Raw genomic sequence first — 26,840 nt, 5'->3', positions numbered from 1 at the left:
ACCGCCAGCAGCAACAGGCAAGCATCAAGCAGCAGCTTGTCAATGTGTATGTGAGTTTTTTACCTCCCTTTCTCCTGTTATGGTAACAGACTGGCTTTGGTTGATGTTATTCTCTGTTCTAAGAAGCTTCCTCCGGGTAGTAAAAGGGGTGTCTGGTTGTGACAGTGTATTTATGGGCATCTCCATTACGCAACCCATAGGAGTTACTATCTTCTGTGTGTTAGACTCCATCGGGGTTAAGTGCAGTTTTAGTACCCCTTGGTAACTGCAGACATAACAGTGTGTAAAGGAGATGTTTATAAAGCTGTGGTGGTTGGTTCAGGCTGCAGGAGCTGGAGCTGCACAAGTGTGTGTGGGAGGAGAAAGCGGAGAAGGTGGAGGAGCGGCGGAGAGCCTGGGAGAAGGAGCAAAAGCAAAGCGAGACTGGGAGCCAGACTCAGATCCAGGAGGCCAAGAAGGTGGCTGTGGTGAACTGGTGGAAAGCCCGCAGCGTAGAGGGGGCTAAGGCCCGGACAAAAGAAACCCAGTCAGGTCAGGAGCTCTCCGAGACGCAAGTAAAGCTCCGGCAAGCAGAGCAGACGATCACTGATATGAGGGAGCAGGTCTGCCACCTGCAAGCCTCTCTAAGATCTGCACAGGAGTGTGTGGCCGAGCCAAAAAACAGCAGTGGGGTTCTTCTTATTGACAAGGAAACCAACACTGAGAGAGGAGAGCCAGACAGAGCTGTGGAGAAAGTTGTGAAGGATCAGAGGGATGCAGCAGTGGCCAAGGAGATCACAGGTGGAGCAGCCTCAGAGCAAGAGCAGACCCAGCTTCGGGTGACCGCAGACGGCCTTCTGACGACCCTCAGGCGGATGGAGGCGATGGTCACCAGTGCCCTGGAGACCGCCGAGCTGGTGAGAGAGAGCGAGCAGCGGGTGAGCCAGGTGAGAGTGAGGATGGAGAGCATCACTCAGAGGGTGGAGGAGGCTCTGGGCCGAGCAGCCGTCACTGACGAGCAGCTGAACGTCCTGGAGGCCAGGATCACAGAACAAGCTCCAGCTCAGGTTTGTTAAAAATCTGTGTTTGCTTTACATCAGAGTAACAGTCCGAGTTGTAGTTTTTGAATGATCACAGTGGTTAAAATGATTTCTGTATGTTCAGAAATATGATGCTCTGCTAAAATGTGTGTCTGGACGTGTTTGATTATATCTTTATTTGATAAAATTTCACATAAAATAAAAATAATAATAATAATTAATATTAGAAAAGCACCAGCAAATTCTAAAAGCATATAATTAAAAATGTACTATTTCCATGGGTGTTCAGAATCCTCCTGTCAATATTTTAAAAGATTTTATCTTATAATGTAATCCAGATTTGATCTCAAACTGCTGCATGGACTTTTATAATCATTTTGTCACGTAGAGCTCATAACACTCCCATGGGAACAAAAACTGCCAGAATAAATCATGCTGGTATTAAAGATTTCGAGTTGAGGTTATGACATTAGTCGTACTCTTGAGACACTACTAGTCTCTGAGCTGCAAAGTCTGTGTACACACTTTAACGCTTGAAAACATTAAACCATATTACCTGTAAACTTGTAAGGCAGTGGTACCCACACTTCTTTTGCCTGCCCCCCCTTGATACAAGGTGATGATCCACTTGTAACTCCTCATCACAAGGTCTCTGAGTTGTGAGCAGTTGAAAGGATCATTTTTTCTTATCAGACATTTCATTTGTATCACTCCTAATGGCCTGAAAAGGTAAAACTTTGCAGTATTTCAGAGGAAATAACAAAGATTAGATAAATGTCCAAAAAATAAACATAACTTTGTGTTCTTATTTCCCGTGCTGGTAATAATCTCATGACCCCTTGTGGGGGTCCCGACCCCTATGTTGGGAACGACTGTTGTAAGAGAGTGTTTAAATCCACAGCACTGGAGAGCAATGCGCATAATGGTGTAACGTGATCAGCAAAGAAATATGTGAGCTGTGATCACCTTTTCTGTGAATCAATTAAGATACTCTTACACTTTTTGGCAGTGTTATTCGGAGGTTTGAAAGTTTATAGCTTTGGGAGGGTTTTTCATTTTCATGCAGTCATTGGACTCTCAGCCAAAAGCCAATAAGACTCAGAACCTTACATTTATAGATGTAGTAAAAGTACTTGCTCTAGTGTTAATGCAATAACAGTGATTTCATATTTTTTTCATAATATAAATCATAGTTCTCAGACAGTTAAACACACAAAGTTGATTTGTCGTCTCTCTCAACATCTCATATGTAAGTATCCAGGTCCCAGTCTGCCGGCTGATCCTGGAACAGAAGCCGCAGGCTTTACAGCTGAGTCCGACATGGAGCCTGAAGACAGAGACAGTCCTCCTCCATCTCCTGTAATCCCAGAAGTCAGTGAGGCTCCACAGCTACCCATGAATGGTATGATGGCTGCATTACAAAAATACAGCATTAGTGTTATCGCAGCCATGGGGTACGCTGTGAGACACAGATGAATTAATGCTACTTCCTCCTCTAATGGTAATCCCTGAGGATGTTTGAAAATAGGCTCAGCAGATATTTACATAGCACACAACAGCTGGTACAGTGAGGAGGAAGAGAGAATAAGCTCTGAGGGAGTGTCTGTTATCTATCAAAGGGGGCCGTGGGGAAAATGAGGGGTGGTCACAATTATTTTTTTATGTAAACACAGCGAGTGATGAGTATTTTTAGCTACATAGCATCCCATAATTGACAACCCTTACAGTATATAATGTGTCATAGTTTCTGAATTGGTGGGGTTATTGTTTCCTGCTCTCAAAGCCTGTGGTTCGACCCATTTTACATTTACGTCTGAATTGTTCTGAAGTGCTTTGAGCAAGTTTATATAAAGAGAAAATCTAAGATCTGTAGCTCATAAAGTACACAATGCTGGCTTTTAGGTGCATTACAGTAGGGATTTAACAAAAGCAAATGTGAACAAAAGAATATAATTTCTTCAAATGAATTGCAAAAGCTTCTGGCACATGTTTCAGAACATTTTGAGAAATTATTTTACACTTTCTTGATGAGAGTTAGTTAAGAAGATTGATACAGTACATATGAAGCCTACAACCCTACAGCTAGCACTGGAAATGGGGAAACGGCCTTTGGCATTTCATCACGTATTTTCCAATACTAATCATGGTGCACTATGTTTTTGGCCAAAGGAAGGGCCACTTTTCTTTCAACCTCAGGAAAGGTCGTGGCAAATATTTCCAAATTCTCCTTCCCCCAAGAAAGAGTCCCTCGATGGCTCAGAGGGCCAAGTCTTATATTTAATTGTTTATTTGTGATGTAGAGAAGAGTTTGGAGCCTGTTGAGGTTGTTGAGAACCAGTGGGTGGCCTCAGAGGGGGAAATTATATTTTAAATGAACAGACAGTAGCTAATCGTCTCCATGAACACTTGTTTGTTTATTTTATAGCCTTCTGTCTAAAGTTTACATTGTCCAGTGCCATGTTGATGTGGACTTGCTTTTGTTTACCACATGAATCTGCAAAGAGCCGCAGCAGGATGGATAATAAACATTTTATGTTGAACATTGCTGTCATAAAAGTTGATATGTGCACTGCCAGTTTGATGTTACTGTACCTCAAGATGTGGATGTTGTATAATACAGTCCAGTCATTGTTTATGAGAGGAAGGTTTCGTCTTTTTTACAGCTCTCCCCATGTGGCGAGCTATAGATGTTAGCATTGCCTCTAAAATACTATACTTTACGTTTTTTTATTTATTTATCAGGGACAGCACACAGGCTTCATCTGCAGTCCCTGGACATGTTAATATTCAGCATTAAAAGGAACAAACGAGCAAGACAAGAAGCAGACACAACGGCATCAAAGCACATGTTTTAGGATACAGCATAACTGAAAAGAAGCCTCATAAAAGCTGTTATAAAACAGATACATACAATGACAGAGGATAATCATAACTTTGCAACAACGGACAAGACAAAACCTCACAAAGGACTAGAAAAATGTAGCAGGACACATGACACATACTGTCACACGCGCAGTCACAAACAACACTGAGAGTCAGCCATGCTAGCAGCTCTGTGAGGCTGCACTTAGTCTCAGGCACAGCTGGGGCTTTGAGCTAAATGCTAACTTCAGCATGCTAACACACTCACAATGGCACGGCTGACATGTTGATGTTAAGCAGGAATGATGTTTACAGTGCCGTATTTATCATGTTAGTTTAGCGTGCTAGCATGCTAACATTCACTCATGTCAACCTCATGGTGGCACTAGAGCAAACATCAGGGCATCACCAAAGTTATTCTCTGGGGACATTAAGGCTTTTAAAACTATTTTATATTCCTTGTTTGTCTACTTTACACTAATAAAACATTAGTGCAAGATATTAAATCAACTTTAGGCACATCACTGTAACATTACAAAGGAATAAAACCAGTTTCAGGTTTCATGTTACTGTTTAAAAGAAGACATAGTCAGGTTGTGTGATGAATGAAGATCCACTGGAGACTGAATGTAAATAATTTAGAAAAGTGGTCTAATGCTCTGTCTGTGTGTGTGTGTGTGTGTGTGTGTGTGTGTGTGTGTGTGTGTGTGTGTGTGGTGGCTGTAGGCTGTGTGCTCTTCTATAAATGAGAGAAAAGGTGGAAATACCAAAATCACTCTAGCTGGAATGTGAATTAATTTGTGAGGTCAGGCTGAACGCTTCCAGGGAAAAAAAAAGAAAAGAAAGACAGTGAACTGGAGAGAAAAACAAAAGTATCTGACAGCGTCTGAAGTGAAAATGAGGTTAAATTAGGACAAACGTGTGGACGTTAACACAGCTGCAAACACATTCCATCTACTGTACATCGTCATCATCGTCATCTCAACATGCACTGCTTCAGGTAGTTTCTTTTCTCAATGGTTTGTGTAATGATGTGTAATGATTTATGAAGCAAAATCTGTGAGATGCTGCAAGTAGTTTTAGAGTCTAATTTGTACTTTCCAAGAGTCAAGATTGTTGGAAGTGGCACCATCAAATAAGCAACATAAAAGCAGTAAAGTGTTGTTTTTTTTATCTGTAATATTTGGAATAATACTGGTTTACTTGTAGTTCCTCCCTCTTTAACGTGTACTGCTGTTCAGCTCTGATGGTGCTCTACATAAACGCCTGAGAGTTAGTGGTGTTTAGCCCTTTGCTTGGTGTCACAATATTACCGACCTTTTCCTGAGAGCAACTAAAGCAGACGACACAATAGCCTTTTCTTAAGCCAAGAGTTTTCAACCAGCGGATCAAGCACCTCATGCAAATGGTTGCCAGGTTATTGTTGCCCCTAGTTATAGATGTAGAGGAGAGGCGGGGGGGGGGGGGGGGGGGGGGTTGGGGGGGGGCGTACTTCCTGAAACAAGAGTTACAGTAGTTCTACCAATCAGATGAATATCACGCTAACAGCATTATCCTCACAGGACACAAAACTCAATTTATTCCTTCCCTGTTTGTTTTCTCATTGTGTTTCTCTCTCTCCGACTTACTCGCTTCTATTTTTTAACCGTCACATGACATTTGCATCGCACATGCTTTCCTGTTAAATGCAAATCAACTGTTTTCACTGTCTGTCTGTGCTCTAGCTCCAACAGGTGGCACCGGACGAGACAGCTGCTGCACGGTAAGACTCCCTCCTGCTCTACTGCAGTAAAATATGATATTGTTTCAGTATGCAGAGGCAGAACTGCATGCCTGATGTGTCGTGTGTTTGCCTGTCTTTTATGTTTTTTGAGTTGGCTTCTGGAAATGCTATTTTTTTAAGGGGATACTATACTGATGTCTTTCAAGCTTGCCAGTGTAAAGACAAAGTGCAGTTTGACTTAGCGGTTAGTGGAGTATTTCTATTTTATACTACTTCTACTCCACGTGAAACCTGGAGTTACAGTTTGAGCCTCAAGAGGTCAAATATTTAACAACATTTGACAAATGTCCAAGAAATGAACACAGATTTATGTAGCAGAACTCTGTTTTTTTCCTCTCCCATGAATCACCTCACAACCTCAGATTTATTTTGTGACTCTTTGGAGGAGCCTGACCCCTAGTTTGGGAACCATTGGACTAAACTACTTAACTGTAAAGTCAAAACTACCTCCACCTCAACCAACTACAACAGTAAAATACTACTTATGCGTTGATGCATCAGCATTAATAGTCTAATAATGCAATTCAAGGGCCATTTTCCTGCAGAATGAGTACTTTTACTTTTGATACTTAAAGTATATTTTGACATACAGGACTTGTAAGAGAGTATCTTTACATTGTTGCACTGGTACTTTTACTTCAGTAAAGAATCTGAATACTTGTGGATTTGGGTAAAACAGCACAATCTCAGTGCCTCAATAAGTTAAAAGATCTCCACTCGAGTTGAATTGAATAATAAGAACATCTGACTTTTTAGCACAAATTGCTCCTTTGATAAACTTCACACTGCAGCACTTAAGATTATCAGCTCACGTTAATTCAAATTGTAATGCTGTAATTTACTGTGAACGTCAGCTGTGTTCCTCCAAACAATGTGACTGTTGTGCTCTTTTTTTTAACCCCCTCAAAATTCAGGACGATCGCAGCACTTAAAATCCAAAATCTCTCACTGCTAAAAAGCAGCACAAGTGGTGCAAGGTTTGACGATACAGTTTACCAAGCAATAATGAACTTCAAGAGCTCGGAAGTGGATGCGTGGATTCCTCCTGGGCTGCAGAGTAAACACAGATCGGACGGATGCAATATATCTATCTATCAGTCTCTCACAAACATGCCCTCGCATACGACAACACACAAAACATTCTCCTACAAGCTCCCACACTATGATTAGAGAAACAAAACAAAACCCTGCAGAAAAAAATAACATACTTTTCTAACTTTCTTCAGGTTTTAGTTGAGGGATGATCAGTGGAGCAGCAGCCTGAGAACACACACACACATACACAGACACACAGACACACACACACACACACACACACACACACAGACACACACACTCCACAGCAGCCCAAAGAGGCATACAGAGCCCTTCTCCTTAAATGGTCAAAGCTCCCAGGAGTGAAAGAGAGGCTGCTGCTGAAAAAAGACAGGGAACAGAGGGGACGGGTGAAGGAAGGAGAAGCCCCGAGGATAGAGGAGTTTTCTGAGGAAAAGACTGAGAGTGACAGTTTGACTGCGGGAAGTCGCTCTGAGTTGGAGAGATCTGCGGGAGTGTGTGTGTGTTTCTCTACAGCGCTAGTGGTGGACTCAGGTAATGTGCGTTCTCCCTGTGGACAGGTTCAGACGATCGGCTGCGTGGAGCTGTGGGGTCTTAGTGGGTGATGGTTTTAGGTGGACACATGCAGCTTTGGGAGATGCAGGTTCAGCTCTATCTGTTTGCGTCTCTGCAGTTGTGTCAAACTTGTGCGAGACGGTGTGTTTTTGGACTTTTTGACAGTTTGTCGGCCTGACTTGTAGCTGCCGGGGTGAGTTAACATAATCTAGTGTTTGTCTTGAAGTGAAACTCTGTGTCATCTTTCCTCCTTCTTGGTGTGTGACCATGCATTTGTTTTTAAAAGTCAGTGGAGTTATCTACTCCCTCACCTGACCGTACATCTCTCTGTCTATCCATTTCTGTTTCTTTCTCACACTTCCTCTGCCCTGTTATCTCAGACTGTGGCTCTGTAGCAACCACTTCCTCTGCTGGCCCTGTACTCTGTGCTTCACCCAACCAAATTTTAAACAAATCTGGCAAGAGGGAGCAGGCTTATGTAACTGGAGGAGGGGAGGAGGGTGCCGGTCCCCTCGTCTCCCCCTGTGGAAAGAGACGGCTATGCCTGGCTGCAATGAGTAGTTAATGCGAATGACTCTGATGGTTCTAATGGACACAGACGTTTTCTTTTAGAGGACGAGCGTGTACTGTAAGAGCAAGATTTCAGTGTTGTTGAGGTGTTGTGGTGCTGGGGCTGCCTGTGTTCAGGCTTGTATGTTCTGTCCTGTTCCCCCAACAGGAAATAACCCAAGTGATTCAATTACTCAGCAATATTTATCTCAGTGTCATGGTCTGCCAGGGAAACAGTCTGCGCCGTCAAGCCACCTGCAGGGCAGGTTGGCATCTTTGTTTGGTTTGGTTTGAGTCATTCTCAAGTGGCACTAGTTTCTACTGCCTCTGTCAGTTCTCTGTTGTGGCCTGGTTCATTATTCTTCAACAGACATTTAAACTGCATTTGCTTGTTAGTTTGGTTGCTTAGTAAGAAGTTTTTCTTATAAATGAACTAACGCAGACTTGTTACTATTTGAATTATCAGTGATTTCTTTTTTCTTCTTCTGTATCTAATTGTTCATGTCCTTATTTGGCATATTTTTGAGAGAGAGAGAGAGAGAAAAAAAAGCAGCTTTGGAAAAAGTAGAATATTGAGGAAAGAATAAAGCAAGTGGTTACATAAAAAGAAATTAAGGTTCATATGTTCAGTCATTCACGACAAATGCAGATGGTTGTTACTAAAGCCGCCCTGAACTACACGGGAAATGAGATAATCACGTTAGAAATATTTGGTGACTCACTCTCATATTTATATATGCAGCAGAACATCAAAGCTGATCTCTTTTGCTGTGATTTGATAAATAATAACAGAGGAAGTAGCCTGGGAAGACAGTTCATACTGTCAGGTATGAGAAGAAGATTGAATTAGTAACAATTGAGTGATTCAGCAAAAGACGCATGCTCTTGCTCTCCCCACCAGCAGGAGATTTGATATTTCTTAAATGGTAACTGCAGTAAAACAGCTTAAAACAGTGTTAAAACTTCTGCACTAGATGCTACTGCAGGCTGAGAAAGAACAGTGAATTTAATCCTGTGTGACAGTATTCTTGCAGTCAGGAAATATCCTCGCAGCTCACTGGGAGACAGTTAAACAACCCATTTCCTCCCCAGTGACTCACAGCCTTTCTGGCCCTATATGTTACCAAGAACTTGTCATGTTTGTGATGACACTGACCAGCACTCTGCATATTCTGGCCCTGAATTCACAGTGGATTTGTCCTGCATAAAGTGCATGCCATACCTCTGAAATAACCAATCATCACACCTTTCAGTCGCCTACACGCCTTATTCATCAGCTGGTGAATGTGACTACAGGCGCTGGCAGTAAAGACACAGCCACACCTGTGCCGGCCATGCATATGTTAATCTTTCTATTTTTGGTGAGACCAAACAAATGGGGACCACATTAACCCCTGACAATAGCTTGTGCAGTGCACTGTGCTCCTCCAGAGGGTTAAATCTGCTCTGCATTTACATTTGCATAAAATTGTTACTAAAAAGGGAAGAGCTGTGAGTTCAAACAATGATTCAAACAAGTTGCACACACGTAATATTTAAATTGTGTTTCTCTTTAGTTTAGTTTTGAGCCAGGTAACTGCTGCAGTATTGATGGAAAACAGCAGTTGAACTGAATAATTGTTCAAGTAATTTTTGAAGCAAAAAGAATAAAAATTCACTGGTTGCAGCTTTTCTAATGTGAACATTTGTCGTCACAGTAAACTGAATCTCTCTCTGGGTTTTCGGACAAAACAAAACATCTGAAGACTTTGAAACATGAGAAACTAAACTATGATGGATTATTTATTATTTCCGCTCATGACGAAATGATAAATCAGCAGATGAATCGATGCACCATAGCACAGGCTTTGTTTTGGAGTTTGGAAAGATTTGAACACAAGCAGACTGTATTTCACAAATATATTATTCTACTGTTCATTTGCATTGATCACATCATCGGTTCGGATTGCAACTTTAATCATTAATGCCATGAATATATGCAGTGTTCACTATCCTGACTTTGGCTCAAATTAGTCAAACAACATACATATTTTTGTATAATTTCCTCTGTTGCAGTGAAGGATCAGTTATTGTCGTTCTCTTTTTTGTTGTTGTGTCTTGCTCTGCTAATACAAATAATACTTCAACTTTAATAAATTCACACTGCTGATTAGCTTTAAATGAAAAAAACATTTTGTGTGGAGTAACGATTTCTCCTCTCAGTTATCCTCCATGCTTGTTCCACACGGCATGCTCTCATATTTGTTTTCCTTTCATATTTTATCTACAGTCCCCTCTGTTTGTTCTACGCTGTCCCTCAGGAGCTCTTTGCCTCAGTCAGCCTGTGAGAGAAAGTTATACTGAATGTTTTATAACAAACCAGTGTATCCCAGTCACTGAGTTTCTGGTAAAAATGGTAACTGCCGGATGAAAGTCTGTGTGGGAAGAAAAACGCATGTAACTTTGGCTTTGCAGGCTCAGTCATGAGTGGTATTTATTTGCCTTTTCATGTTGTGGAGCTGTTTTTGTGTTTTGCTCCACTGAGCATCACTCAGATAAAAATGATAAAATTGCTGCTCATTACTTTTTGAGTCGGGAAGAATCCAAACAATAGGCCATTTCACTGTCTTCCAAAGCCAAAACACTAACAACTAAGACTTTAAATGCATCTTTTTCTCCATTTGCCCAGTGAAGGGAGTTTGAATAAATATATTCACACACTTAAATGTGCCCTGTGGCCTTTTCTTGTAAACATCACCAAAACACAAAGTCCTTGTCCTAGAAAATGTCGACTGTTTACTGCGTTCCACGGTGTGTTACAGCCACCTGTAGATCAGTGGAATAAAACCAACAGCAGGGTGTGATTTGTGTGTGCATAATCAATGCACAATGCAAACAAAACAGGGACCCACTGGTACAAACATTGCTCCATAGCGCTACTAGTGGTCATAAACTCTACAGGATAACTTTAAGTGAATATTCACATTTTTTCATGGCATAAATGAAGTAAAAATAGATTTCTACAGCAATACGGTTGACTCATAGGTAAATACAGTAACAGTTTCCAGTTTTTATTTTGATGTAACAGCCTGTTGGGAAATGTTCTAACACTGCTGTTCTGTATTCAGACATTTGTTTATGTTGTGACGGTTTTGTTAGTTCTACTGTATCTTTTTTTAGCTGTGGTTAACCAGAAGACTTCCTTCAGAATATCGTCATACATACAGTTAATGTACGAGTTCAATAGCTACCTTCAGTTGAGGAAGAGTTTCCCTCAACATGAACTCATCTATTTCACGTGTCTGCTCATGCAGAACATACTGTACATGTTTATGTCCTCATGTCTGCGTGATGATCTTGCAGCTCCAGGAAGAGGAGGAACACTGGCTGAAGGGATCTCCTCCTGAACAAAGTGATCATAGCTCCAAGGAGTCCCGTGACGCCCCCTGTGCCGCTGAGAGACCTTTTATTTTCCCCCACACCCGCTCACGCCCCTCGCTGACCCCCGCCATGCCCACGCTGCCCGAGGAAGAGGAGGACTCCCCCGAGGAGCTGGACAGTTCCTCCAGCTCTCCCAGTACAGTGAGTGCGCTCTCAGTCACTCTTTAAAGAGCTCTGTTTGTTTGTTTTTTGGCAAAAGCATGTGAGTCCATAAAAACTGACACTGAATAATCCGTTTGGCCCTGGTGAGGAAATACTATCAATGTTGCTACTGAAGTCTGTCCTCAAAATGTTATTTTCAGTTTAGCAGTAGAAGCATTTGAATAATCTCTCGCAAGTGAGAGGACAATGTGTTTTTTTCCTTTAACCACAGACTTGTTTTTACCCCGGTTACAAATGCTCCCTGTGGTTACCAGCCTGACGCTGTGCTGTGCAGAGAAGTTACAAACGATCACAGCTACAAATTCTAGATACCATACTGGGGTTTAACGTGGTACATATGTTTGTGGTTTCCCACATAATGTTAACAAATTGATCTTTAATTCTATTAATTCCTGGATGGCTTTGAAGTCCTTCACAGTAAGTCACCCATGTTAGAGCCACTCCTGAAGTCTTTAAAAAGATGTGTGGACTTTTCAGTGGAGCTCACTGACTACAGTTCAGGATGTAATCCACTCTTTGTTTACTCTTTGGTTTTTCATGGTGGCCATGTCTCTATAAAATGTCAGCTTTAAGCTCCTTGAGGCAAATTTGTGATTTGTGGTTTCGGGCTATATAAATATAAACTGACTTGACTTATGGGCATTACTGCTTGATGAACGTGACATTTCTTGAGACCATCAGATTGGTTCAGATAGGATCTGAGAATTTTGGCAACCCCAGCGGGAGTAAGAACTGCTTTTGGTCAAATTGAAAGGATAATTTCACCCAAATTACATTTCAAAATACAATTTTCTCATTTACCCCTATTGCTGTCTGTCCTTGCAGATTGTTTTTGTTTTAATTAACTTAAACTATCTGCCAGTTTATGCAGGTTTTTTTTCAGACATCCACCTCTGCAACTCCTGCTGCCACCTCAATACAATGGAGCTGAATGCAATTTCCTTTCTCTAGCTTTAAAAAACTCACTTCATAATTTACAAAGCTCAATGTCAACTTTTAGATGCTATTTTCTGTTGAAAGTGGTTCCAGTGAAAACGTTTGAGTAACAAGGACACTATTTCTAGAAAGTCATATTTGTGGTGATTTTTTAAAACAGAAATATTACATTTTTATATGCTTTGAGCACCACAAATTCTATTAGTTCTCATTGCACTGGGGGGGGGGGGGCAGCAGAAATGGGAGGATGGATATCTCAAAAGCAGACAAAACCAAAACTATCTGCATGGCTAGATACCAGTAGGAGTAAATGGAAATTAAATCTTTTTCTCATTTGGGTGAACTGACCCTTTAAATCATGAACCTCCCCAAGCATAGAGATATGGCCTTTTCAGCATATCACAACAATATGTTGAAGGGGTCAAACATCCAGCAGACAGCAAAGTGTTAAACAATCTGAGTCCTCAGAGAACATTGTCTTCCTCTGCAGTCTCTCATTAACACACAGGCTAGATAGGACATCTCTGCAGAATGTAATGAGACTGTAATCTAATCTGCAGAAAAGTATCCACCTTTATTACAGCACAGCAGTGGCCTTTCTGCAGCATTACCATCAGAGGGAATCCTTTTATTAGGATTCTAGTGCACAGATAAGCTCTGAGAAGAGCTCTTAAGGAATTAGTGTTTGATCTCAGTCTTTACTTGCATACTTACCTTTGATGGTTGGACCAGGATTTGGGATTTTATGAAAAAGGAATTCATGAATACATGAAGTTCAGTTTATTCGTCACTAGGAGTACAGTGTAGCCTGCAGAAATAGTGTTATGTGTTCTGTGGCTCTGGACTGCCTGCATTACAAACTGCGGGTGTGGCGTTTTAAAGAAGTGTTTAAGAGGCAGGGGGGTCTAATGAAAAACCCTATTGAGCTGCATTACGGGAAGTGTAGGATCGAGCATTTCTTTAAGCTTGACCCATACTTACTTACTTAATCCTCTTTGTCGCGGGTGGGTCATAAGGCCGCAACAATCCTCTTCTGCCACTAGAGTCTGTCTTCGGCCACAGCTTGGGCCTGGCCCCGTCTCTTCACCACATTGCTTTCACCTGATCTTTGTCTCGAGGCTGTAGACCTTACACTTCCAGATGAGATAGAGTCGACTAAAGACACTTTTTGCTTTGTTAATCCTGGCTTTGATGTCTTCCTCGGCCCCATTGTCACTGTTGATAATGCTCTCAAGATAGGTAAAGTTTTCACCATGCTCCAGCACCACTCCATCGATCGTAATTGGACATGTGGATGGTGCATTGACATACATAGATCTGTTTTTTCTTTATGTATATAGAGACCGGTCTCTTTGGCTTACGCGCTTGACCCATACAAGAGACTGAAAGTCAGGATGTCTCGGCCTCTGCCGCTTCGATTTTGATCGTTCTTTTTAAAAATCTTTCCCTTGTGAGTCCCTCAGCTTCATGGAAGTGCAATTATAAACCTCTCTCTTTTCTCTTGGAGAGTTTCCTACTCCTTTGTGTCTCTAGTTGAGACACAAATGACTGAACCTTAACAACACTGCGGAGCAAAAAGTTGCTGTTGAAAACCAGGCTGTATTTGCCTGTCTGAACAAACCACAAACCTATTTATTTTAATCAAAAAGCATGTTGAGGAGGTCTGTCTTACCACCCTCAACCTCATTCCCTATATAAGCAAAGCCATGGTTTATCACGACATTTAGAGAAGAGACAAAGGGTCTATGAAATTACACTATGAGAGCGGTGAGAGAGAACCAAAACAGTAGAGTCGCAGGTCAGACAGCTGAACACTGAACTGAAACTCACTATAAAGCTCTATAAAGCCGAGGAGAGCTGCACATTCAGGTGATAATTCGCTGTACTGTTCTATCAGCGACACCTTTCACATTGTCGCATTGTTTTCACATTGTCATTTGATTCATTGTTATTATACAATTATAATTTATAGCCGCTTTAAAGGAAACACGACACATACGTGATGCACAGTGAGTGTGTCAGTCTTGATATTCTGTAAATGTTTTCCAGTTTAACTCCAACAGTATATCCATATCTGTTAAATGAACACAAAACATATGTATTACACCTGTGGCAGTTTTGCTGTAACCTTGTTTTAACGTTGACACTTTTGTTTTGTTGTGTTTTTTTTGCACAGTCCACACCGTGTGAAAGTCGAGCTGTCGTCATGACTGCCCCCACTATCGTCTACCCACAGCAGGCCACTATTGTCCAACAAGATGGACATCCCCTCGAGCAGAGCAGGTAATCATCCACCATCTTAAACACAGAAATTGTTTTCTTCTTTTTTGGCTGTAAACAGGTACAATGTGTCCTAATCATTATTGCTTCCTCTCTCAGGCCACACAGTCCCAGAGCTCGCCTGGCCAGAAATTCATCTGGCGGACCCATCACCACAGTCGGTGGGTAAACCCTGCACACACACACACACACACACACACACACACACACACACACACACACACACAATGCAGCTGTAATTATCCAAAGATAACCACTGTGAGAGTCTAGTGTTTTTCCATAAAGAGAACTGTTTTAATGTTTTTAAGTGGACATTAGGAAAACTATTAAATACCTTTTCAAAGTATCTTCTTCGCCAAAACAGCTTTGACTTCATTTTGTTGAATGCTCTGTCTTTCTAAGAATGAATAAAAACAAAATAACGCTCTCATGCTGTGTAGTTACTCAAGAAGCTTCACAACATTTAGACTAAGTTTGGTCATCGGTGTCCTGAGAGATGAATCTGTCGGTGTGTCCTCCCACATGCCTGAAATGCTTTTGCTGCTTAGATTACTTTTGTTTAGCTTGTTGCCCTTTTCTGAGGAGAGGGGGAGATAAAAAACGTCCTTGACTTGGCTGATCCTCATCACCTGATTTACTGGCTCACATCCATCTGGGAATTATTCCTTGGCACTATACTTTATACTGAGGACTCCCACTTAAATGTCTTCTTCAGATGACTTCAGTCCAAAAGCACTCACAGACTTTGTTAACTTCTTGTGCTTAAACATTTCTTAAAGATGTACTGAGATGTACTCTATAACTACATTTTGTTTGTTTTTATCTTGTTGTAAATACAAGTATAGAAGTGTTGAAATGTGGAAAGATGGAACCAAAGCAAAGTGTGTGTACATGTGTGTATTGCGTTTCTCAGACAGCACAGGTAACGTGATCGACCTGGTGAAAGATCAGCTGCCCGAGCTGCAGCTCTCTGAGGAGGATCGACAGAAGAACCTGGAGCTGCTCGAACAGGCCAAGAAGGTCAGCGACCGCTTCCTGACACGCCGTGGCCGCCGCTCCACCGGCAGCCTCACCGACTCACCCACAGGTAGTGACACACACAGAAACAGTGTACACAGCAGATCATTTCTTCAGCATGAGTTGATTGGTAAGGAGTCATATGGCGTCTTAGTTTCTGAGCTCTGGTTGTCTCGTGTACATATAATTGGATTTAGTTGGTTACTTTAAAAAGGGTTGAAAGTCACACTGAACTCAATTACGCATTAATTCAATTAGGTTTAATTCACAAATGTTTTATATCCGCAGGTCTTTCTCCAACTCCAACTCCGACAACGTCTCCGTGTTCATCTAGAAGCAGCTCACTGACTATGGCTCCTCAAGCTGGTAAAGTACTTCTTAGTAGTTTCTCGGCACTATTGAAAATATTTGCCCATTGCAGTTTGCCAGAATGATTTTGTTTGTTGTTTTCTGCTCTTTCAGCTGTAGGACCCACAGAGGCAACCCATGTCAGCTCACAGTCGGTTGGGCAGGTAAAGAAATTACTGTTATTGTTATTAAAAAAACAACATTCACTCACGATGGCGTGAGGTGTAGTACAGATACGTTTTAATGCATGCTCATTGTCCCCAATTAAAACTGGCAGTGTTCATTTTATTTCCCTTTTTATTGTGTTTTTAAATGTTTCTCTAATTAGTTTAAGGCACTGTCTCTGTGCCACATTGTCTCTACAAATACAAACTTATAATCATTAAAATCAGCCCTGTCTGATTTTAATCTAATCAATCACTCAATACTTTTCGGCCCAAGTTGTATTAATTAACACAAGAACATTTGTTATGTTGTCCTGTCTTCTAGCATCTAGAGGTTCCTTCAGTGCGAGAACAGCATGACTTAACGACCCAGGATCAGGAGGTAATATGAACAGATTCACTCACTGCATTTATTTTTATTAACACAGATATGACAAACTTAATATTGTCTAATGCACACCTGAAGAAGAGAAGAGTAAAGTCATGCAAGAGAACTTATTCAACTCCTGCACAATGTCAACTCTACGATTACTGAGGAGGGAACATTTCACTTGTGGACCTTTGTCAGGTATTAAACTCACAATGTGAAAAAAACATCTTAATATACTTTTATCTTTTTAATTGACTCCTTTTTTGATCGTTTGTGTCTTGAGATGTTTATAATCATGCTAGTGGCTCTAGGGATGGTAGTTTCGGTCAGTCTACAAGTTTGGTCCAGACTGAAATATCTCAACAACTGTTGGATGGATCGCCATGATGTTTGGTAAATTTGGACATTCATGCTCCTCAGAGGATGAATCCCAATGACTCTGATTCCCTGACTTTTCCTCTGGCTCCAACAGCAGGTCAAACTTTTCACTTATCCAGAGAAATATATCGACATCTACCAGATGGAGTTGCACAAAACTTTGTACAGACGTTCAAAGATGAATCCTGTGACTTAGTTGATCTCCTGACTTTTCCTCTAGCGCTACCATGAGGCTGACATTTGTGGTTTTCAGTGAAATGTCTCGACAACTACTGAATGGATTGCCATGAAATTTGGTGCAGACATTCACATTCCCCTTTGGATAAATTGTAATGACTCTGGTGATCCCACATTTTATTTGTCCAGTACTTTGGTTTTATGTCCAAATACTTGCAGAGCTCATGACAGCCTCAGCTGTACGTTTAATGCCAGATGAAGGTGCTGACCATTTAAACAGAAGTTTACTACATTCTTTATCAATATACATATGGAATTGTAATTCAAATACTACAGGTTTATTAACACAACAGGAATGCTAAATGTATTAATAATAGTCATTATCTTGCTAACCGCAGGGCAACAGACTGCTGGTGGATTGGAAGCCCACTGAGAAGAGGAAAGTGTCCTCTGGGACTCTAACACCCCGTTTTGCTGTTCAGAAGGAGAACTGTGATCCTGCTGCACCTAAGAGTCCACCAGCAGTCAGTAAAGGGGATGAGGGAGCTGGTCCAGGCCGAAACAACAACCAGGCCCCGGCCACAGGGGTGGCCAAGCCCGTCCCCCGACCCCCTACTCAACTGGCCCCCTGTACAGCAGAGATCAAGACAATCGGGGCCTTCCCTCCACTAATGAGGGCTGTTTCCTGGGATGCTGTAGGCAGCCTTAATTCTAGAAATGGAGCCCCGAGTTTCCCTCCTACAGCGGAGGATACCTTCTCAGACAAGCCCAGGGATGCTGTCTTTAAGTCCTCAGGGTACAAGGACCTCCCCTCCCAGCCGGGTGGTGTACATAAACTGTCTAAATTCAAAGAGGTAAAGCATTTGTTCAGCAGATTACATGTGATTGTCATTACTCTTTGTGTAAAATGTTATCAGAAAGGCAGAAAATACTTGTGTGTTTGTATATACAGGAGCACAAGCTGATGCGTAACCAAAGCATAGTGGGATCCAAGTTACCAGACTTGAGTGAAGCTGCTGAACAGGAAAAAGGTAACAGTCCTTGTTTGTCCTCTTGTCCACAAAAGAGAGAGTACTTTCAGCAGTACATTCAGCAACGTCGCCAAGGGTGTGCACTTCCTGAATCTCGGGGAAAATCTGTTCCAGTCAGAAAATGATGATGATCTGTTCTTGTTTTTTCCCCTCTTTGCCACCCATTTACTGGCAACGTCATGACAGAGAAACAAATGCTGTTTACGTTTTCCATCAGCAGATGGCATGATTGTTAAAGCTCGAAGACCACCTGTGGAAGAGAGAGATAGAGCTGTAGACTTGAGACTTGGTTTTGACCTAATTAAAGCTGTTATCTATCGACACAGCTTTGAAGGAAACTGTACAAATGTTTCATTACATTGTAAAGGTCAACATTTAGAGACCTTAAAGCAAGACTATGTCACTTTTGAAAGAACAATTAAAGCCTTCCTACAAACAAAAAGTCAGATTTATAAGAAATAAAATGCACCCTTCCTCCATTTAACACACTCACACTGACGATATGACTCTTCTTTACTTCTGCCACTGTTACGCTACATTACAGTATTTATCATTATCCTGTAGTTGCTGCTGTTCAGGAAAAGTTACATAGTCTCACTTTAAAGACGTGAGGTTTTACGCTAACTTGCACAAAAACACTAGAGATTTGACTTTAAACCTCGTCTCAAATTACTTGAGACTTGAATCAAGACTTGGCCGGGTAATTATCTTTAGGTCTGATTTATGCGACAATGTCTCTGCAGGTCCTCCACCCTCTCCAAACTCAGCCAGTAGTGAGGAGGCAAGGGAGAAGTCTGACGCCATGCCAAACATTTCAGATGTGATGCTGAGAAAACTCAAACTTCACCGAGGTCTACCAGGCTGGTGTGTAATAAAATAACCGCTGCTTTAATTAACTGTTAACTTTTGCCTTGTTTTCCTAATCGCTCAAAAATAACCCCCCTTCCATCTTAATTTTACTGTGTACAAATACTATATGTACATTACTTACCATACTAAGAGTTCCTCTTTGATTTCGTTCCAGTGCACCCCCACTCACTGAAAAAGAAGTTGAGGTTGGTATCTGATCTGTTCAGGTTTTTGGGTGAAAAAAATAAAGACATATAGTCACAAAAACATCAAATTATTCCCATTCACGATGAAGGATTGAAAGTCACTTTGTCCATGCATGCTACAGTTGATTTCCTGTGGTGATTTGCATGTGCTTGTCTGCAATGTAAAGGAATAGTTTGACAATTTGGGAAATGCTCTTATTCACTTTCTTGCCGAAAGTTAGATGAGAAAATTGACACCACTCTCGATCTTCTGATCTAACTCTCTGCAAAACACAGCACGAAAGTATTGCCCCAAAAATGTCCAACTACTCCTTTAGTAACTGAACATTTTAACTCACTTTTGTGGTATATGAAAGACTGAATAGTTGTAAGAGAGTCAACGTCTTTAGAAATACAGTTATTTGCTACTTCAACTGTTAACTTGCAAAAAAATAATACATATAATTAGCTTCATGCCATGTTCCGCTTTTTTTTTTCCGCAACAGTAATCAGTTTACTTCAAGCAGTAAATTGGGTTCAGACAGTGCGGCCAGATGTATTGTTCCACTCACTGCTGAACATTTGCCACGTGCAGCCCCATGTTTATAATAACCATCTTTTGTTACCAAAGTAGTTAATTACAGTCGTAAAAATTGGCTGCCTGGATTGGCGGTGTTCTGTCAACAGGAAAGTGTTTTCTGTTCCTGATCAGACCGAAGAGACTCGGAGTGATTTCCTGTGGAGAAAATGCAAACATCAGTGACGCTGTCAGGCTCGGGCTGTAGCCCTTCTCGCTGCTCCCTCGGGGATGCGTCTGTATCAGGACAGTCAGAGGTCATATATTTCCTCCCAGCCGTGGCCCATGTATGTTGGAAAACTGTGCAGACTGGCTTTGATCAACGCTGCAAAACATCAAGAGGTCAAATGTCAGAATCGCAGCTTGTTCCTCATGCTGGTCTCAGGGCTGCTTGATTCTCCCTCACCCATTAACCAGTAAAATGCATATTAGTATTATGCCAACGACCACACTGACTCTCATTTAGCCTGTGTATGTGTGTGTGTGTGTGCGCTGTACTGTGGGAGAGTATGTATTCCTCTTTATTTATTGCACTGAGTTGGTGTGTTGCCATCACCAGCAGCTTATCTGTATTTAATGTGCTGTTTAATGTGCCATTCTGAGTGTTATATTGCTGTAACTTCCTCCCCACAGAATGCATTTGTCCAGCTGTCACTGGCATTTCGTAATGACAACTACACTCTGGAGATGAGGCTCAAGCAGTCAGAGAGGGAGAGGAACCTGACTGAGGAAGACACCGAGAAAGAACTAGAAGAGTTCAAAGGAGCACTGAAGGTCAGCCCTTGAAAACAGCCGCTGATATTTTATTAACTCTCTAGAAACTAAGAGCTCCCACGGGCTCTTTAGTGCTCGTTCATCTGCTTAATGTTTCCTGGAAGTGTCACACAGTAAATATTTATCTTGTCCGAGTCCAATTGCAGGTACAAAAGGGGCATTCATGTACACTTTGCTTTCGTGAGAGAGTTTTAACAAGATGTTTTTGTGTTTTGTGCAGATGACTGCACCACAGTGGCAGAACCTGGAGCAGCGTGAAGCCTACCAGCGGCTCATAGAAACAGTGGCAGTGCTGCACCGACTGGCCACACGGCTCTCCAGCAGAGCAGAGATAGTTGGCGCAGTCCGACAGGTACTGTTATACAAACACATGCAGATGAAAATGCAGGACAGTTAAGGGCAGATAAAGAGAATCCTGCATTGTGTAAATATACAGTACATCTTAAAATATACTTTCTCAATCGGGATGTCTTGAAGCCACTGGAGTGCCAGTTTGGCGGCTTTTTAGAAATGATGGTGAAGATTTTTATCTCATGTCATGCCTGACCTCATGCCAGCCAAAGCAATCATCAGTTAAAGAGCAAATTTACTGTTTTCACAGTACAAAGGTCTTTAGCTATTTATAATCCCAAACCACTCATATTAAGTACTGCCTTTATACTGCTGCCCATGTATTAATAACAAAATAATTATAAGGCTCCATCAATTGCACAGAAATAAAGGCTCCTATAAAATGACCAGTATTAATATTGATCCAGTTCAGATGACTAGATTTCCTTTTAGTGACTTTCAGCTTGTTCTGTAGCTTGTCTGTCCCCCAGTGACCAAAACAATAATGAATTCAGCTTTAAAAACACACATTATCCCTTAAAAATCAACGAGCTAATGGAATACATCAAATGTTTATTGGACAGCCATAAGTAACAATTATAGATTTGGTTGTGTACTTTTGTTTTCAAAATTGTTTCACAGCTCCGTCCACAAAGAACCATTTGTTCAGACTCTCTCTGCTTTAAAGTTTAAGATTTTAGGTTAATAAGGTCACGTTCTTTTCCGGCAGAGGTTGCTGTTTCTGTACTGACTGACTTTTCATTGGGCAACAGGAGAAACGTATGAGCAAGGCCACTGAGGTCATGATGCAGTATGTGGAAAACCTGAAGAGGACATATGAGAAGGACCATGCAGAGCTGATGGAGTTTAAGAAGCTGGCCAACCAGAACTCAAATCGCTGTTACGGAGGGTCCATAGACACTGGAGGTAATTCAGATCAAACTCAGCCAACCTGGCATTACATTTTTCCTCTACTGAGGGTTTTATGCTTGTAAATGGAAAATATTTTTAAACTTTATTTATGTAGGCAAGGGTTTGATAAAGCATGCACCTTTTTTTAGCATCACTGCTGCTTTGCTCTGTAAAAATATTTTCAACTGGCAACTTCTCACTGTAACTGGAGTATCCTAAAGCTGTGATACTGAGCAGCTTCACGGCAGCCAGCATGAAATGAATGGTTTCTGTGGTTAATTCATTCTGTGTTGCTTTGTCTGTCTTTATAAAGATGATGGAGTTCCACGGCCGTCAAGATCTATGTCCCTCACCCTTGGAAAGGTAAGCGCTTCAGTTGGTCGGAGTGATGTTTTTTAGTGCTGAAATAGTGATGCTGAATAACAAGTCTTTTGATAATTGGTTAAACGTTTAAGTCACCTATTAAGCGTAATGTCATTCTGTGGTTCCAGCTTCTCAAATGTGAGGATTTGCTGCATTTCTCTCTTTCATATGATTGTAAATTGAATGTCTTTGGATCTTCGACTGTTAGTCAGTCAAAACAAGCAATTTAAAGACTTTTATTAAAGACTGTCTTTAAAGAGTGTTTATCTTGTAACAAGATTGAGAGTCTACAGCCACGCTAGCAGCTCTGTGAGGCTGTACATAGAGCTACATGCTAATGTCAGCATGCTAACATGCTCTCAGTGACAATGCTAACATCCTGATGCTAAGTAGGTATAATGTTTACCATATTCACCATCTTAGTTTAGTGTGTTAGCATGCTAACATTAGATAATTAGCACTAAACACAAAGTACAGCCAAGGCTGATGGGAATGTTATCTGTAAAAATGGAATAACTTGACCTGATGGTGGCGAGATGAAAAGCAAGGGGATCACCAAAGTTGTTACAATTCATCCTGAAGGGAGGATGAATGTCTGGACCAAATTTCTTGTTCAATTTATGAAATGATCTCTTCTTTCAGTGACATCATCATGCCATTAAGTTGTAAATGTTCAAAACATCCCGGATGTTCTCGTTTTCCATCCTTACCACTGCCACTGCTGCATGTTCTGTCTCCTCTCTAGGCTCTGCCCAGGCGTAGGGTGAGCGTAGCGGTGGTGCCTAAGTTTAACCTCCTGAACATCCCGGGTCAGACCCCAGCCACAGCCGGCCCGGGCCCGGGCCCCAACCAGGGACCCACCACTGGTGCTGCTCTTCCTGTCCTGGTAGGTCTTCCTGTCCTGTCAGGAAATGATGGGGAATGACAAATCAAGCATTTAATGAAGCAACACCCGCTCTCTCAGATTTACTGCTGAATGAAAGTTATGTACAGTGGGTTAGAAACTTGTTTAGGAGTCATCTTAGGACACTTACTCATGAAGCACTTCTTTTTTAGGACATCAATTATTATTTTACATTATGAGTTTCAGATGTTTTTTTTTTATTCTGATTCTGATTCTGATATTTCAAAATGGATAGATATATTGCTCATATTATTGTAATATACTGGTTATAAGAAATTAGTTCTGCTCAAAGTCATATCTACATTAATTGTCAGTGGCTGCAAGTAACTAAGCACATTTACTCAAGTACTGTAGCTACGTAAGTACACATTTGAGGTTCTTGTACTTATGAGTATTTCCAAGTTATGCTACTTTATACTTTCTCCACTGCTTTCAGAGGGTCATATTGTCCTTTTTAATCCACTACATTTATCTGACAGCTAAAGTTACTATTTACTTTACTTTACAGTTTAAGGCTTTACATTTAGAAAGCACAGGATAATGTTATGAAATACAAATACACAGAGCAGTGTCTAGTGTTTTGTCACGTTTCAGAGTTGTTCGCAGCTCCACTAAAGTAACTTTTCCCCTCTAAACTTCTGGTTTCATTTAAATAACAGTTAAAATCATCCAATATTTCATAACATTACAATACATTTTGTACAACTTGTAATGTAGTATTTTCGCATTGTGGTATTGCTACTTTAACTTAGGTAAAGGATGAGAATATTTACAATTATGTCCGTTATTTATTTATTATTGTTAGAAGGTAATAATATTCTTCAACACTTTCCTCTTTAGTGTGAAGCGAACGATGTGAAAGGCAACGCTTCCACAGAGGCGGCACAACCAGCAGCAGAATGGTATGTTTTGTGTATTCGTGGTGATTGTGGTGTTTTGCACACACACACACACACACACACACACACACACACACTTCACTGCATGTACAGTATGAACACATACCATTACTTGATTCCCAAGGTCACCGCACAGTCCTTGAAACAATGGGCCAAGACAAGCCTGAACCTGTAATCATTCTTATCAAAAGCATGTTGTGCTGCAGTGGGACCTTAGTCTTGTTTGTGTGACCTTCAGGATGTGTTTTACGGCGCAGAGAAAGCCCCAGTGAAATGAAAATAACCTTGAAAGCATAAAAAATAATCAAACACTGCTGCAGTTGATGGATATGCTATCCTGGGTCATAATCTAAACATTTGTGCAAGAGTTTGACAAAGTCCAGGCACAAGGCTCCAATCATATCCTGGTTATAAAGTGAGCCAGAGTGGAGCTCTCAAGTGTCCGAGCTTCATGTTCTGTGAGGAGACGAGAATAGCAATAACAAATGTGCAAAGTGCCCGCTCCATTTTTTCTGTTTGTACTCGGCATGTCTGTGATGGTGTCTGCAACGCACGCTGCCACTCAGCCAGCGCTGCAGATTGTCCATTATTAAACAAGGCCACGGTGTTGTGATGGAACCTAAATGTACACTCCTCTCAGTTTTATAATGTCTGCTGTGATGGTGTTGGTGTCCAAAGCTGATTGTTCTTTCCCATCTGAAACAATGCAGTGGAAAGAGCGCGTCGGAGCAGGAAAGCGAGCCAGCCAAGCCTTCAGTCAACTTAGAGGAGATCAGAGCCGAGATCAGAGCCGAGCTCAAGGCGAAGATTGAGGAGGAGGCGTATAATAAAGGGTGAGGCCTTCTCTTCTGGTCCTTAACTACTCGCAAACACACGCTGTATGATGACGTCGTTGTTGCCACATTCATTGGAGCCATCAGATATGTTGTTGTTGTTGTTGTTGTTGTTGTACAGGGGAATTTTCTCATGTATATAATGTTTTGGTATACTTTGACACATTTACAGTAAATTCTACATTATTTGTTACTGCCTGATGTTAGGACATCAACATTTCAGGCATTTTATCGCTGTATATCCTTAGATCTTGCTGGTAAATGTGTACATTTCAAATGCAGCTACCAAGAGGGACTGAAGCAAAGTAAAGTGCTCCAGGAGGAGAAGCGTGAAGAAGAAAACGCTGCAGAGAAATTGCTGGAATCGAAAAATGAGGATGAAGAGAGTGGAAAGAAGATAAAGACAAGCAGGTAAACAGAATCTGCTGCTTTAAAAAAACATGTTTGATATGTTGTTCTTAGACAGTATTGACATAAGCAAACCAAATGACCTGTCTTCAAGTTCCAGTCAGAATGCAGTACTATAAAACTAAAAATCTCATCTACACCATGAGAGTACACCTCCATAAGCCCTGTCTCTACATCTCATACTTTCAGTTTGCTGCATTAAAGTAGTTTAAATATACCAAGAACTTCATCATCAGTATTTACATGAATATTAACCACCCGCAGAAAGTTGGATGTTCATGATCACACAAGGAAAAAAACACCTCAGATGTTTGTTTGAAACACATCATTTGTATCCTGTTGGTAAATAATGCTTAATAATGATGTTTATCAGTTAAAGATACTCCTTTTTATCTTTCCAATGTCAATACCATGTCTTTCCAATACATGGATCTCTTTAATGATTTCATTTTTTTTGCTGCAGCACTAAATATTTAGATACATATCTGTCATTTAAAGAAACTCCTATCGCATATAAAACTCTATCAGATCCATACTGTATACTTTATGAGGTCATTATCTTTACAGGAGGTTGGAGGAGGTCCTGGTTCTTCTTGGCCGACTCAAGATTCCCTTGAGTCGACGACTTCTCTGGATCGCCCTGACAGTCTTTGTGGGGATGTGTCTGGTTATCGGTATTTTTACATTCTTCAGTGACTACTACAACAGACGTGAGGACACGTAAGCAGCGAAGGACTTTGTGCGAAGCGAGATGAAGATCTTTGGACTAAGTGTAGCTGCACGACCAAAGAACCCCAGAACAGAGTAACGGGGACGGTAGTCGTCCTGTGTCTCTGTCAGTTTACCATATCACCACACTCGGACTCACTTGAATCCATGACCCCGACTTTTGAGGGTCAAAGAAGTTTTGGGAGGCTTTATGGATAATGTTGCCTTTGACATAAAGTTATAATTTTGTTTGGATTAAAAAATTGGCAGAGTGTTTGCTGCAGCAAGAATAATAATAATAATAATAGTAATTTTTGTTTAGGGACCAATCATATAGTGTGATGAAATATATATATATATACATATATATTTAAATTAGATGCGTAGGTAAAGATATGTTCTGGTTTGGGTAGTTTTTGATGCTGAATATGGCACTTTCGATTAAATGCAGCAATAGAAAAAGTGTATATTTATCTACACTCTGATGTTAAAGTGTAATCTCTCAGGTCCAATAGATAATAAAGCCTTGAGAGATTTTGAAGTCATATTTAAAGATATAGGAATGTTTTTATTTTTTGTTTAATTTCTATAATGTGTATTTAAAGACTTTGAAATATAAGCACATTCCAAAGTAGTTCCTTAAGTGCAATATTTTGCAGTTGATGGTTCTCATTTGTGCCATTTTGGATTGTGTCTTCAGAGCACTGAGAGATTTTCTTGTTGTATGAGAGCACTGTTTAGATGGCATGAGGCTTATTTTTTATCTTCTTTGCACATGTGTGCCTACCTGTGCTGTTTGTTCTCCATGGATTTTATGCTCTGCCACTTCACCTTTGAATAAAGGTGCCTGAAAACATATTGCAGTCATTTCCATTGAGAAAGATAAGGTGCTATCAAAGCAGATTGGTGCTACAATCCATCCTCTAACATGCAATAGCCATGTTTTATTTCTGTGGCCTCTGGGGGGCAGCAGAAACAAGTTGTGAAGACA

General features: G+C 41.0%; 1 protein-coding gene across 1 annotated transcript; it reads left to right on the top strand.

The window, feature by feature from the left end:
• Positions 1-590: 590 nt before the first annotated feature.
• mrvi1 (murine retrovirus integration site 1 homolog) lies at positions 591-26,705 on the top strand. The gene is made up of 23 exons (XM_070921296.1): positions 591-1,046; positions 2,274-2,421; positions 5,615-5,643; positions 11,167-11,385; positions 14,519-14,625; positions 14,722-14,783; positions 15,536-15,709; positions 15,928-16,005; positions 16,108-16,151; positions 16,477-16,533; positions 17,475-17,930; positions 18,029-18,107; positions 18,851-18,971; positions 19,132-19,162; positions 20,352-20,492; positions 20,713-20,844; positions 21,596-21,749; positions 22,048-22,097; positions 22,843-22,983; positions 23,842-23,903; positions 24,611-24,733; positions 25,016-25,144; positions 25,709-26,705. The coding sequence occupies exons 1-23, from the start codon at positions 591-593 to the stop codon at positions 25,863-25,865; spliced, it is 3,150 nt and encodes a 1,049-aa protein (XP_070777397.1). The 3' UTR covers positions 25,866-26,705.
• The last annotated feature ends 135 nt before the right edge of the window (positions 26,706-26,840 follow it).

Source organism: Enoplosus armatus, chromosome 1, assembly GCF_043641665.1.
Source record: "Enoplosus armatus isolate fEnoArm2 chromosome 1, fEnoArm2.hap1, whole genome shotgun sequence".
Lineage (NCBI taxonomy): Eukaryota > Metazoa > Chordata > Actinopteri > Centrarchiformes > Enoplosidae > Enoplosus > Enoplosus armatus.
The sequence above is the reverse complement of the archived record's forward strand: the minus strand, read 5'-3'. Positions and strand labels throughout refer to the sequence as shown.